We start from the raw sequence: 13,297 nt of genomic DNA, 5'->3' as shown, positions 1-13,297 counted from the left end.
GAACTCCATGTGTATGTGATTATATAAAAAAAACGTCTCAGTTTACTGGTGATGGTAAAAGTCATAAGTTTGTGTTTTTGAATTCAGAGAATTGCAAGACTGTTGGAAACATTGTGAATAGAGTACAAAGCGTAGCAAAAAGCGACAAAAAATACCATCAAAAACGAAACGAATATAGTCGACAATACATAAATTTTCCGATGGAGGTCGTACGATGTCAAGGCGACACTAGAGGTAAAAGAATTTTTAAAACATACATCATGTCCAAATGTTCACGGCTTCCACCAACTTAGGATTTGACACGTTTTAAAAACAAACCAAAGAATAAAGCAATGGTAAAGAAAGTTTTGTAATAGAAAATTTGAGAAATTCATCATTTAACATACCTTCCCTGGTGCAAAAAGCTCTTACAACTTACTTTAATAAAATATTTATTTACAGTAGCTCTGCATAAGACGATGTAAGATACCTGCTGCTCCAAGTGAGCAAAATATAAACATTCAAAGAAAAAAAAAGCTCCTGAATAGCCCGAGAACACAACTTTGAGCTACTAAAATTGACAACAGGTTTGAACAATTGAAAGTGTCTATTAAGAGGTTTATAATCTGATTGCACAATTGAAAAAACCGAAATAGTTTACGTTGGACTAAAGAACCACAATGAAGAATAATTTATACTCCTAGTAGTTAACTAAGTGTCCGTCTGGCTGCGTCTAAACGTCTATTGAGCCGGCTAAAGTACTCACAGGAAAAAATACTATTTTTTCACAGAAATATTGCTTCATGTTTTCATGAAAGGGTCTGAAAGAGGTTTTACACAGACTAAAAACCTTATACAGACATTTGCGTAGTAAAGGTTTCCTTCTATTCTTGAAAAGCGAGGGCAGAAGTATAGAGTAAACATTTATCAAAACTTATTTGTCAAAATACATCTGCGCTAAAAAGAGCACTTTGACTAAGAAAAGAAAAAGGTTTGAGGGGAAACAGGTCTGAGTATGGAGCAGGTGGAGGTAGTGTCGAGTTTGTTATTTTTGTAGTTGCTGAGTATACTTGATGGAAAGCGTGCATAAATTTTCTCAGTTGTAAGTTAGTAAGCTTGTTTGTTTCTCACTCTCTTTCTCTCTTTTTTTTTTCTTCTTGTTGGCCAGCCTTCTGGCAGTCGTTGTCACTTTGTAGTCCTTCCACGGACTTTTAAGTTTGAAACACCTAAAACGTGCAATATAAAATCCGAAGTGAGAGTTAAAAAATCAAAGAGCACCGCAGTTTAAGCATTCAAAGCATTTGCTAAGAGACAAATAAAAAATCCCACTAGCCGAAGTAAGAACTTCGGTGAAAGACTATCACAGAGGAAACTAGTTCTATACGAATATGATCATAACGAATCAAAAGGACATAGGCTAAGTTTCACTGAGTGAGGGCTATGCAAATTTTAACAATATAAAAGCATCGTGAAGCGAGCAGGTGTCTTCATTACACACATTTTGAGCAGTGTAGTCTTATGAATTGTTTATTGTTGTAACTCCATGGGACGCTTTTTGCGAACTATATCAGGAAGAAAATTAGCAGTCATTTTGAAAAAATATTTAATGCACTTGCGACCCGTTCCACTTTTCGGTTTGACGGTCGTCTTGAGACGAAAAATTACTTTTGCTTTGCCGTAACTCATTGCTTTTTCTCAAAAAGACCTTATTGAAGCGATTTCATTTGGCTTTATTTACAAGCAAACACAGAGGGAAAAAACTGGCTATCACCTGTCCTAAACACAGCATGAAGGAAGCTCTTACAGAAACAAACAAGGCACAAGTTCTTATTGCTGCTGATGCTTCACTCGCAGCTACACTTTCAAGACTTGAAAACGTCCGAGTACAGCTAAAGCTAATTCAGGAGGATACAAACAACTTAAGGGAAGACTTCAAAGAAATATCTGACAGGATCTGCACTTTAGCCGCCAGCTGCTCAGAAGAAGGATTCATTATTTTAAAGCGACGGTCTAAAGCGTAACATATCCGCGAGCTTAATTTCACGAATGTAGAATGCACGGGAGCCTCGTCACATCTATCAGGCTTTATTACTCAAGTTTCAATTTGTCGCTTTTTTCTTATTGAAAACATCGATTTTAGTCATCAGTTACTAAATTTTATTTCCGCGATTATTCGGACAAATCTAATATACTGACCTTCAAGCAAACTAACGAATTCCATGCCCGAACAACCTGTCGCATTGAAACTGAACTCAATAAATCTTCATGTTTAAATTATTTGTTGTCATTCAGTGGGTCGAAGCTTAACCAACTGAGGAAACGCTCTTAGCAGATAATTTTTACCTAATATATATGATTTTTTGCCGCTCAAAACACCTTCAGAAATTGCAGATAAAATGAGCCCGATTGTTATGGGACGAACGGCACGAAAACTGAAAAACAGGAGCACCCAACGTCAATTTTTGGAAAATATCTGTTCGGAAGACGATTTGAGATCTAGAATTTTCGGAACATTTGTTGTAAAATTTATTGCTTGCCTGTCTCTCCTAGGATTTTCGAACATCCAAGAAATGGTATAATTACCCATTTTTAACGGATTGTTACCCTTTGAAAGTTCACCTAGAATTTTTGGGAGCTATTTTATGGCTAAAATTTGAAAAGATAAGTTTTGATCCCTATAATTTTCGGATCACAAGACTTTCAGCTAGGAAATCCGAACAGATGACAAATTTTTAGGGGATAAAAATATGCCTATATCTACCGTTTAAATACTAAAATACGTTAAACAAAGCCGTGTTTGAGCGGTTTTGAACTATATTCTCGTTGGGTGCCCCTGGAAAAACCTACCCTGCATTAAGCAAAATAACTAATAAATAAATATTAAGCATTGGGTAAATAACTATTTGAAAACTTTTATAGTAAAAGAAAATTGGAGAAGAAATTCTCCAACGAAAGGTAATGTGTGTTGACGGCCTGATAAACAACTGTCGTCATACAAGAGAACTTCTTGTTAGTGTTGTTTATTCTGTCATCTGTGCCCAGTCTAGAAAAGACAACACAACGTCAAAGCACGCGAAAAGGACTGAACTCTACTTTCCTTATTCAGTCTTTCTATCAGTCTTTCTTCCTTTGGTGAGCACCGTTTGGGGTCTGCGCCCGCCGTCGTCACGTTAACGTAACGTAACGTATCCCTTTAATTAGCACTAAACACAACCTAATCTATAACAAGCTGCTGGAAGTGATTAACAAACTTTTTTCCTGTTTTATTGTTATTGTTTTTGTTGTTTTTGTTTTGTGTTAGCTGCCTCGTATCCAGGTGTGTTGTGGATCGTAGGCAAGCTTAGAACCTTTCCAATGTTCTCTTGAGCGCTGACGTACTTCCTTTCTTTCTTCCATCTTAATTTTTCTTTTCTTTTCCTTTTTTGTTTTTTTGAGCGTTTTCTTTCTTATTTAATTCTTCTGCTTTCTTAAATTTTTTTTCATCTCCGACCTGAAGTGATACATTAATACCTATACGGATAAAATTATTGTCGCTTCGTCAAAGGGAGTGGTAACCTGTGTAGGCGTTCAGATAACGGGACGGCGCAGAGATGTGAGCAAAAACAAAAACGGTATCTAGAAAGAACACACAACGACACCAAGTAACAATATTTATACTCTTCTTTAATACTGATGACCTTCATTTATTTGACCATATCCCACGCCGATGAGCCCCAATAAGGGCGAAACAGCTGTCCATGGCTGCCACTACCCGGGTGATATGGTGAAATGCGCATGCTTGAGGTACTGGCCAGGTCGTGGGTTTAAGCCGTGGTTTGGTCTATGTAAGTGTCTGTGTGCCTCTTGCTTGGAAGTTTGTCTTGTTTTATGTTTCCGTAATTTCTCCCATACAAGAAGCCAATCAGAGAGGGGAGAATTATCAAGGCCTCATACATGAAGTACACATATCGAGACGCCGAGGTGAAACCTGGTAGGAGTTTCAGCGTTACAATTTTATGCTTTTTGTGGAAAGTACATGCAGCCGGGTTGCTTCCACTGTTTTGAAAGTTTGTGTATGGGTTTAAGAAAGTCCAAGCCCCGGCGATTTGCAGGTTATGATGATGTTAACACCAGCGACGAAGTGACAGGAACCCAAAACACCTCAGTGTACGTAACGGAACACAACTCGGTTCATGGCGATTCTGTAACTTGTGTTGATCCTTTTGCCCTCGGAATTTGTGTAACAGGAAGTAAAGACAACGTAAGTTCTGCATTTTAGTAGCTGAATACTGTACCTAGCTTGTTAGGAAATCGGTTAACAATTCAATTAAATGGTTTGCTTTCCGTGACTGTTACTTTAAACAACTCCCTTGTAACTTAGAAACCATGACATTTTACCATAAACTTGAACTTAAAAGCACTACCTTGGTGTCTGTAATTTTTAACAGTTTGGAAGAAGAAATTTTGATGAGTGATAATTATGGCGATAAAGGATTTTTAAATTTGATTTCAAAGCTAGGGGAAGGAGTGAGGGGATTAGGCTCCTTCAATTCTCACATGCCGTGCGTGCCTACATCAGTTCTTTCATTAATATTCAACCTAGCGTGACTCTGAAAAAATGGATGTCTTTTTATGGCATTCATTCCACCTTATGTAACGGTAGATTAATTTTCAACATAGACGTATAGCTGTGATGTCTGCCCCTTTTTTTTTTTGAGCCTAAAATCATTAAAAAATTCCACAAGGCAAAATTTCAACAGCTATACACACATCCATCCTAACATTAACTATCCAAACATAATTATTTCATTGGCAGACACAACTGGGTACATGCGTTGACTTAGGCCAATCACAAGGGTGTTATTATGCATAGAATTGTATTTATTAATTTTACAATTAGGTTTTGTGCTCACTTCGTTAAGCTCAGAATGTGCTCCATAAATTGACTTCTGTATAAACCTGGGCTCAATTTTTTCCTTTCCACAGTCTGTGGCTTTGTTTGACTGGAAACAAGGTGCTTTGCTGCATCGGTGGAATGGTCATACAAGAGACATCACTAAAGTAATGCACAGTAATCCGAATAAGGAGTAGTTTACCGTATTTATTCGATTAACCGCCCTGGGCGCTTATTAAATTTTTGGACCCTTAGAGTGGGCGCTTATTCGAGGCTGGGCGCTTATTAAATTTTCACCATTTTCAGCTAGTGAAATATGTTTATTTTGCAACAAAACAATAAATGCTAATAACAAAACGCGAAGAAGTAACAAAGCAAGCTTTCTGTAAAATACTCTGAAGAAAACTCCGTCCTCAGGGAAGTCTCTTATTAGAATTTATTCACTCAAGTAGGTGGGATGGGGGTGAGCGCTTATTTGAGTTTGATTGGGAGCCTCGAATAAGCGCCCACCCCCTCTTCCTGGGCGCTTATTAACTTTTTCTACCTTTAGGATGGGTGCTTATTCGAGGTGGGCGCTTATGTGGGTGTTGGTGCTGTTGACATTCGGGGGGGGGGGGGGGGGGGTGTAGTGCAAAATAGAGAGTCTCCAGTTTTTAGATCTCCGGAGGTTGGCAGGTATGCTTTATTGAGGATAGACCTCCAGTAAATATAATGCTTACCAAGGCCATTGTTATGAGCATGCTTGCAAAGCTACTTCTGAGAGGGAAGAGTATCTTAAAAGCCAAGATGTTTAAAGGAAAATGTAAAGTTAAACTGGAATATCCAGAGGGGTAGGGGATTCAAAGCATGAGGGATTGCAGGGCTGTCAGTCAGAGCCGGGGGCCAGGGATTTCCCCCGGCTAGTTTGAACGCAGATCCTGGCTACTTTCATAGGAAAATAGAGAGAAAAATAGAACCAAAAGAAATCCCTAGCTCTTTGATTCCCTGCCTACTTGTTGTAGATGAATTTACCTGACAACTTGAAATCTTGGTGACATGCCTGGATTGTGTGTTGGAACAGCACATGATAGATAGATAGATAGATAGATAGATAGACAGACAGACAGACAGACAGACAGACAGACAGACAGACAGACAGACAGACAGACAGACAGACAGACAGACAGACAGACAGACAGACAGACAGACAGACAGATAGATAGATAGTTTATTTTGATTAAAATCGCAGCCAAAAGCTGAATTAGATTAATCGTTACAATAATAAAATCTAAGAAAAATATGACCAAAAATAGAAGAAAAATGTACACATGTGTAGCTAAAAATTTAATTACAGTTGCTATATATAAATGTATAACTACCCTAATAAGTGAAATGGTTTTGTCCACAGGTAAAACACGTAGGTACAACTGTTTATAGCTCCTCAAGAGATAAGACAATAAAGGCGTGGCAGACAAATCCAGGCAAAAATGATCCATCATTGACATTTGAAGGACACAGACTAGTTGTGACAGCTATTGATCTAAATGAAGGTGAGGTATAACTTTATCTTGTTTTTATTCTGAATCACTTTTTACATCAAAGTTGCCTGAGACACTAGTGATATCTGATGTAAAAGTACAGTCTAATACCATAAACTGTTGCTTATAAGCACCCCCAGTTATAGGCCCATTTACCTGAAAACAAAAATTAGCGGTATATTGAGGCCCCCCTCCCCTCCTCCCTCCCCCTGTAGCTTGTATCAAAATGAATTCGATTTATTATGATTTTTCCCGCTTAATAAAAATGAACAAGTTTATGCAAAACGTGTTTTGATCAGCACTGTTATATTAGCTTGTTCAAAGCGCTTTTTTTCAGCTATAAGCCCCTCTATTTATAAGCCCTCCCAATACTTCTTACAAAGATGTATATGCCCAGGATTTATAAGGAGCAGTTTACGGTATTTGCTGCTTATGGTACCTAGTTCATGTGCAGTTAAACTTCCCCTCACAGACACTTCTCTATTATGGATAATTTTGTTGTTGACCAAGATACTTAGCATTGTAGACCCTTTCTCAGGCTATAAATAATATACAGACACTTAGCTCTTACCTGTCCATTTAGTGTCAGTTGTACATGTAAGCAGGTTTTACTCTAGTAGTTGTGTGAAGCAAACTGGGTCAACCAAGTCAGTTAGAAGTAAAATGTGGCATATATCCCACAAGAATGGATGCATACATAGGATACAAAGTGACTTTTTATTTTAAAGTCTGCAAATGTCAGAATGCCATTCTTTCAGTATTGAATTCTCTTTTTGACATAAATAATATTTATTGATATGTTGTTAATAATGTTTACGTACATCTCTTTTTGTGTAGATGGAAACCTGTTATTTTCTGGATCTAGAGATAATTGTGTGAGACTGTGGGATGTTACTAGGCCATCAAGCATTAGTGAAAGAGAAGTCTCAAGAAATTTGGTATGAAGTACTTACAGAATACTTCAACTTATCATCGCCCAGTACAAATTATTGATACTTTGGGGTGGAGTCATGTCAAAAGGCCATGTGGTATTCATAAAAACCAGGTCACCACCCACCACCTAACTCCCCTCACCCTGATAATTAACTTGAAGGGCAAATAAGTTGTAATAATGTTACCGAAGTGGAATGGAAGAAAATGGCAGTGATTCCCATTGTGTGTGTGTTTCTTTTAAATAGGTAAGTTGTGTAAAATGGATTCCTGGAACCCAGTCTCAAGTTGCTCAAACTGGAGAAGACAAAATGCTAAGGTATGCGGGACAGCTAAGTTGGTTATGTGTAGTAATAAAATATTGACAATTGTTTAAAACATGTTTATTTGGTTTACAAAAACCATTATGGTTATTTTTTTTACTCGTGGTTTTGTAGCAGACCTAGATGAATACTTTTCTGTCATTTCTGCTGGTTTGTCTGATCCAAAAGATTATGTCCATTAAATATACCTTCCTTGTCATCTAATGGAGTGAAGTGGTATTGCTAATGCTCAGCAGTGAATGCCAACATGTATAGCTATGAAATTGATAGTGTGTTTTCTCTGTTTATAACAGAGTTTGGGATACAAGAAATATGCAACCAGCATTCACTTTCCCTGCCCAGCAGTACTTCCAGGTATTTCACATCACTTCAAATCAGATTCAAGCGAGGTACTGAGGGTCCCCAAAAGGTTTTTTTAAGGATTCAGGATTAGGCCGTGGCTCAGGATTTAAAGCAAAATGAGGACAAGATTTTGGGATTAGAAGTATGGACAATATGTGGGATGTGGCCAATAATAACTATAGGGAATACGGAATTGAGCCAAACGTTGGTCAGGATAACAGGATGGAAGAACCCCATTAGTAACCCTCAGTTCTCTGTATTGATTGATTTGGTCCACTACTGAAATTTTAGTCTCCCTTTTCAGAGAAGTGGCAAAACTAATGATATTAGAGCTCTTTGTTTTATTTTCGTCTAGCAGATTTTTTGGAATGTTTTAGGGACTCAGGTTACTCAGGGTAGCATGGTGGTGCTTGCTAGAGAAGAGGCAGAGAAAGGTTTTTAGAATAAAATTGCTAGAGTTTAACTTCCTTTATTGCTTGTTTCAATTGAAGACATACTGTGATTGCTCAAAAGATGGACATTTTATTTTGACATGTAGCAATGGATTCAATGGAAAAGGATGTGAAGCAACTGTAAGTGATAGTATGAAATTATGAGAATCTTCACAATAATCATACTAGTGATATTAATAATAATGATGATGATAATAATACTGTTATATATACATTATGGCTAAGAGTATTTACATGTAGTGGTTTTCAGCTCATTGCTTAGGTAAAAACCTGTATACCATTACATATACAGTATATTGCAGCTGGAGTGATAAGCACCTATGTCTTTAGAGAGGATCCTGAATGCTAACTTATCTTATTTGGCCAAGTTTACAGGATCTTTTTATTGATTTCACACAAGAAGATCCTGCCTAACTTGCAAATTTTAGCCTAATAGGTTCTTAAAAACCAAGTGTCGTCCTACTTTCTCATTGCCCTTTCGCTTGTCTGAACTTGATTGACAGCTGTGGGATGTGAGGGCACAGCAGATGATTTGTAGATATGTGGGTCATTACCAGACCTCCTCTGCTTGTATTTTTCTACCCCGTTTGGAACATGTTTCATCTAAAGATCTGTAAGTATTTGCACTCCCTAAAGTTTAAAACTGTTTCCTGTAACAGTTACTTGTTTAATGTTAAGTATTAAATCGTGCCCTTTATTTTTAAAAATTGGGAAAAGGATAACGTTCTCATATGAGCCTTGCATTTTGAAACAAGCTGTAAGTAGCGTGCCACAACAGAATCATTGCTTTTACCCTAAAAAATGAGAGACTCTTTTATTAACTTTGTTTATTGCACTTTACTAAACGTTTTAGTACATCACCAACTTCAAGTTAAAAGACAGATCACCTGAAATCTTATGATATATTACTACTTTGCTACTCTACGTTTCTTGGGGTTCGTTAGCAAGTAGTGGAATTGATCAGAATTCTGTGGGGGAGTGACACACGAAACTTAAGAGGCAATAGTCCAAATCAGTAGGCCTGCACTGTAGGCTAAGCAACATTTTAACGACTATTCTGGCGTGAACGGGAGGTGTATGTTGTCTTAGAAGAGATATTTCCAGCGATGAACTAACTAACTATAGCAAAGTTATGGTAGAATAACTTAAATGGATTTAATACAGGATAATTCAGTGGAAATATTTCAAATACGTACTTGGCTTGGCTGGGTCTCCTTTATGTAGAAAGATCGGGCTAAGAAGTCATGGCGTGTAGCGATGACAAATCATATCGTTTAAACCGGTGAAATACCTTACATTTCACTCTGTCCCCTTTAGAGCCGATGGTCGTTGACTTGTAATAGTGCCAATTGTAAATTTGATTTATGTTTTTAGAATAGCAACTGTGTCACATGATTCATCTTTGAGAATTTGGGAGCGAGAAGGAAGAGGTACGATGATCAAGCTTTACGCTCATGTCGCCCCGGTTACTTAGTCTCCTATTTTTTGTTTTTATTTATGGTTTATAAAACGAGGAATATTACATTTGGAGCGCGCTAATGACCCGAAAATAATGGAAAGAAGTAACCGGGGCGAACTGACCGGTTACCATGATTAACATCTATTCAATTCCTTTTAAGTAACTTTTGACGCCAAATTGTGATGTCCTTGCATCAAAGTTCACAGTCGTGGATGAATTGGTGGGCAACACACTTGTCCATTTAAAAAAATGTATACTTTTAACGAGGTAAAACATCGGCAAAGAAAATGGCCTGCAAATACAGCCGTTTCTCTCTTGTGGCGAGGAAAGAGGAGAGACGGGTCTATGCACAGACTACAAAGAAAGTGGCCCTGCCTGGATGGAACACTGGCTCTCGTTCTCAGATCTCTCTTGTTCTCGTCCACTTGTGTCTAGTTTCCAGTACGTGTATTAGCCTATCTGCGATCACTTTGTTACCCACTCGGGTCAACGTCCCCTGCTCCTTTCAAGAATCTGTGTGATTTCTTTAATAGCGAGCTCAAGCAACGACGACGGCGACGGTAACGAGAACGGCAAAAAAGCAAGAGGTTTCTTAGCAAACGACAACTCTGCACGCGCATCACCCGTTTTTGTACATCTCTTGCCGTATCTGCACGACTACGACGTGAAAGTGCTTAATTTTACGTTTTGTTAAAGACGTGAGCAAAAGACAGCTACTTTCTTTTTCATTTCCTGAACTACGATACAGTCCTTTAGAATTAAAATTTGCCAACATTGTGACGAATTGCTTAAGCTCCCTAATGTACCTGACATACAGTGGACAATGTCACTTTTCAATGACCCCTTCACGTACATTTAACCAAGGTATTAATCACAGCCAGCACGATCTTAAAGTTAATTTCAAAGAGGACCCTGGGTTGTGGTTAAACTGGCGCTCTATTATCGGAGCTAACTGACCGCGATAATAAAGTCAAATGATTCCCTTCTCTGGCCGTTAAAATAGTATATAGCACTTTTGTCCACCTGACAAAAAGAACATGTAGGTAATTATGCTAAATAAATTAATCCACTGACCTGAAAAGGGTTAGGCCTCGTTACAAGTGTTTGCCGTCTCTTAACACACTGGCGTATTTTTCGATATTTGCAGAGTGTGTTGCGTCTCTTGACTTCTCTGGTTCGGGGCCATTGACCGACATCTGTGCTTGGGATGATGGAAGGTATGTCCTTATAACACCTAGCCTGCGAGGAGGCTCACTTGTGCGAATTCCGGGGGGGGGGGGTCGGCGCGAGGTAGCGAAGACAGAGGAATAGTGCGAGGAAAAGCCCTATTGTTTTGAACCTGGTGGCTCTGTTACAGGTCAAAATTATATTCAGGTTAAAACTTTTTATGCTAGGTTGATTCTCAGTTTCCTTTTGTGTCCTAACCCCAATTATTTATGAACTAGGGCTAGGAGACAAAGGAAATTTAGAATCAACCTAGGGTCAAAAATTTTAAACTGAATTTAAAGTTGATCTGTAACAGCTCCGCCGCCCAAATTTTTCCCGAACTCGTACAAATCAACCCACTCGCGGGCTAACCTTTCCCGGTGGATTCTTTTCCTCTGCACGAGAGGTGATAGGAAGTTCTTTTTAGGTTTAAATCGTTCTAAACTCACGCAACAAGCGTTTTTAAACTTACACTATTTCATACTATGAAAATGAACTGGAATCTATCTCAATATTAAACCGTTTTTGTTTCAGTTTGTGTATTTCCACGACAAATATGGGTGTATTTCAATGCGTCCTGGATTCGCATGAAGGCAAGCCACGATTGTTGAAGAAATGTCAATTTTGAACCTGGGAGACAACAGTTTACCGCAAAGAAAATTTGATCCTAAGGATTATTTTTAAGTAGCGCAAATAGTTTAAACTAGTTTTTTTATAATTATTTATTAGTCATCAACTATTGGAACTATTGGTGACTGTTCCTGTTATTTATTTTTTATCTGACTTGAACTCAAATCCCTTGATTTCCAGTAGTATTGTAAATATTTAAATCTCATTCTGATGTTGTATAAAGTTGACATTACCAAGTTTGGTACTAATATAGCGTTAAACTTGGAGTATGTTCTGAATGATTCACCAGTGCTCTTCACTGTTCCATCCGGAAAGATATTCTTATACGAATTGAACAATACATACAGACAAAATGGCACAACGTTTGAAACAGGGAAAAAAGATTGTGGTTACGCGTTTCAAGGGCGGATCCAGGATTTTCCTTATGAGGAGGGGGGATGCACCACAAAGGAATGGGCTAACTGACTGGTGACGTAAACAAATTTAATACAGCAGACCAGTTGTATTAGAAAGCTGCAGGTCATCTCGGGGGGGGGGGGTGCACCCCCTGCACCCTCCCCCTAGATCCGCCCCTGCCGGGTGAAGGTCGTTATAAAAAGGATCGGGTCTTTGCACGATTCACGGCTATTAAAGTTGTCAAAGAAAGAATCAAGGAAATTAATATTTCCATTTCATGCTTCACCTTAAATATTACATGAAAGTGCGTAAAAATATCTTAGATTTTTGAGACTTTAAATTTCTGTACAGTTTCGTGCCAAGCGTTTAAATTTGGCAATCCCAGTGAGGTTTAAATACAAAAGCCTTAATTTGCACAAGAAAGCAAAGCCCTGAAGGATTCTGATCGCAGTAATAAATTGACATCATCGTGCCAACGGCCTATTTATAGTTTATAGGCGATTTTGCAATTTTACAATGATATAATAGACAGAAAAAAACTCAGTGGTATTTGAAATGAGAATAAAGATACCTTCATTATTGTGGCTTTTTTGTGGTGTTATGTTCAATCATGAGTTATAACATAGCGCGCGTGCTTGTCCTATATAAGTCCTATTGAGCCGCTATGAACAAAATCTTTATTTACGCACGGCCGTGCGTAAATAGAGAATACTTCATGGAAAGTGCTGGCGTACGGTATTTACGCACGAGTTGTTGACGTATCAGAAATCGAACGAGTGAGCGCAGCGAACGAGTAAGATTTGTGATACAAAAACAACGAGTGCGTAAATACCGTACAAAGCACTTTCCATGTGGTATTGTGTTTATTATATACATACTGAGACATTCATCATTTTGGCGGCCTTTTTATTTTAAATCTTTCAAAAATGCTAAAATTTACCGCTACACACTTACCGCAAAATGACAACGAAAACGAAGTATCAGCTTTTTAGTAAAAACGTTTGTTAAAAACATAAAGGACGGTAAGGATATGAGGTAATCCAAGAACTATAAGTAATCTTAACTGTTTGTTCTCAATGCACAATTGAAAATGAGTGAATTTTAGGAAAATGGCCGGTTTCAATATCATAAGCTTAAGCCTAAATGAAAGGCAAAGTAACTCCGACAAAAAGCACAACAAAAGCTTACGT

At 38.1% G+C, this 13,297-nt stretch overlaps 1 protein-coding gene across 1 annotated transcript; it reads left to right on the top strand.

The window, feature by feature from the left end:
* The first annotated feature begins 3,933 nt into the window (after positions 1-3,933).
* Positions 3,934-12,691, top strand: LOC140938862 (WD repeat-containing protein 31-like). Its single transcript, XM_073388386.1, has 11 exons — positions 3,934-4,219; positions 4,945-5,019; positions 6,240-6,381; positions 7,207-7,307; positions 7,548-7,618; positions 7,916-7,976; positions 8,456-8,536; positions 8,920-9,029; positions 9,791-9,846; positions 11,023-11,092; positions 11,616-12,691. Exons 1-11 carry the CDS (start codon positions 3,995-3,997, stop codon positions 11,707-11,709), a joined length of 1,086 nt encoding a protein of 361 aa, XP_073244487.1. The 5' UTR covers positions 3,934-3,994; the 3' UTR covers positions 11,710-12,691.
* Positions 12,692-13,297: the final 606 nt, after the last annotated feature.

The sequence above is a fragment of the Porites lutea genome, chromosome 5 (genome assembly GCF_958299795.1).
Source record: "Porites lutea chromosome 5, jaPorLute2.1, whole genome shotgun sequence".
Lineage (NCBI taxonomy): Eukaryota > Metazoa > Cnidaria > Anthozoa > Scleractinia > Poritidae > Porites > Porites lutea.
Note: the sequence above shows the minus strand (reverse complement) of the source record. Positions and strands in the feature narration are given on the sequence as shown.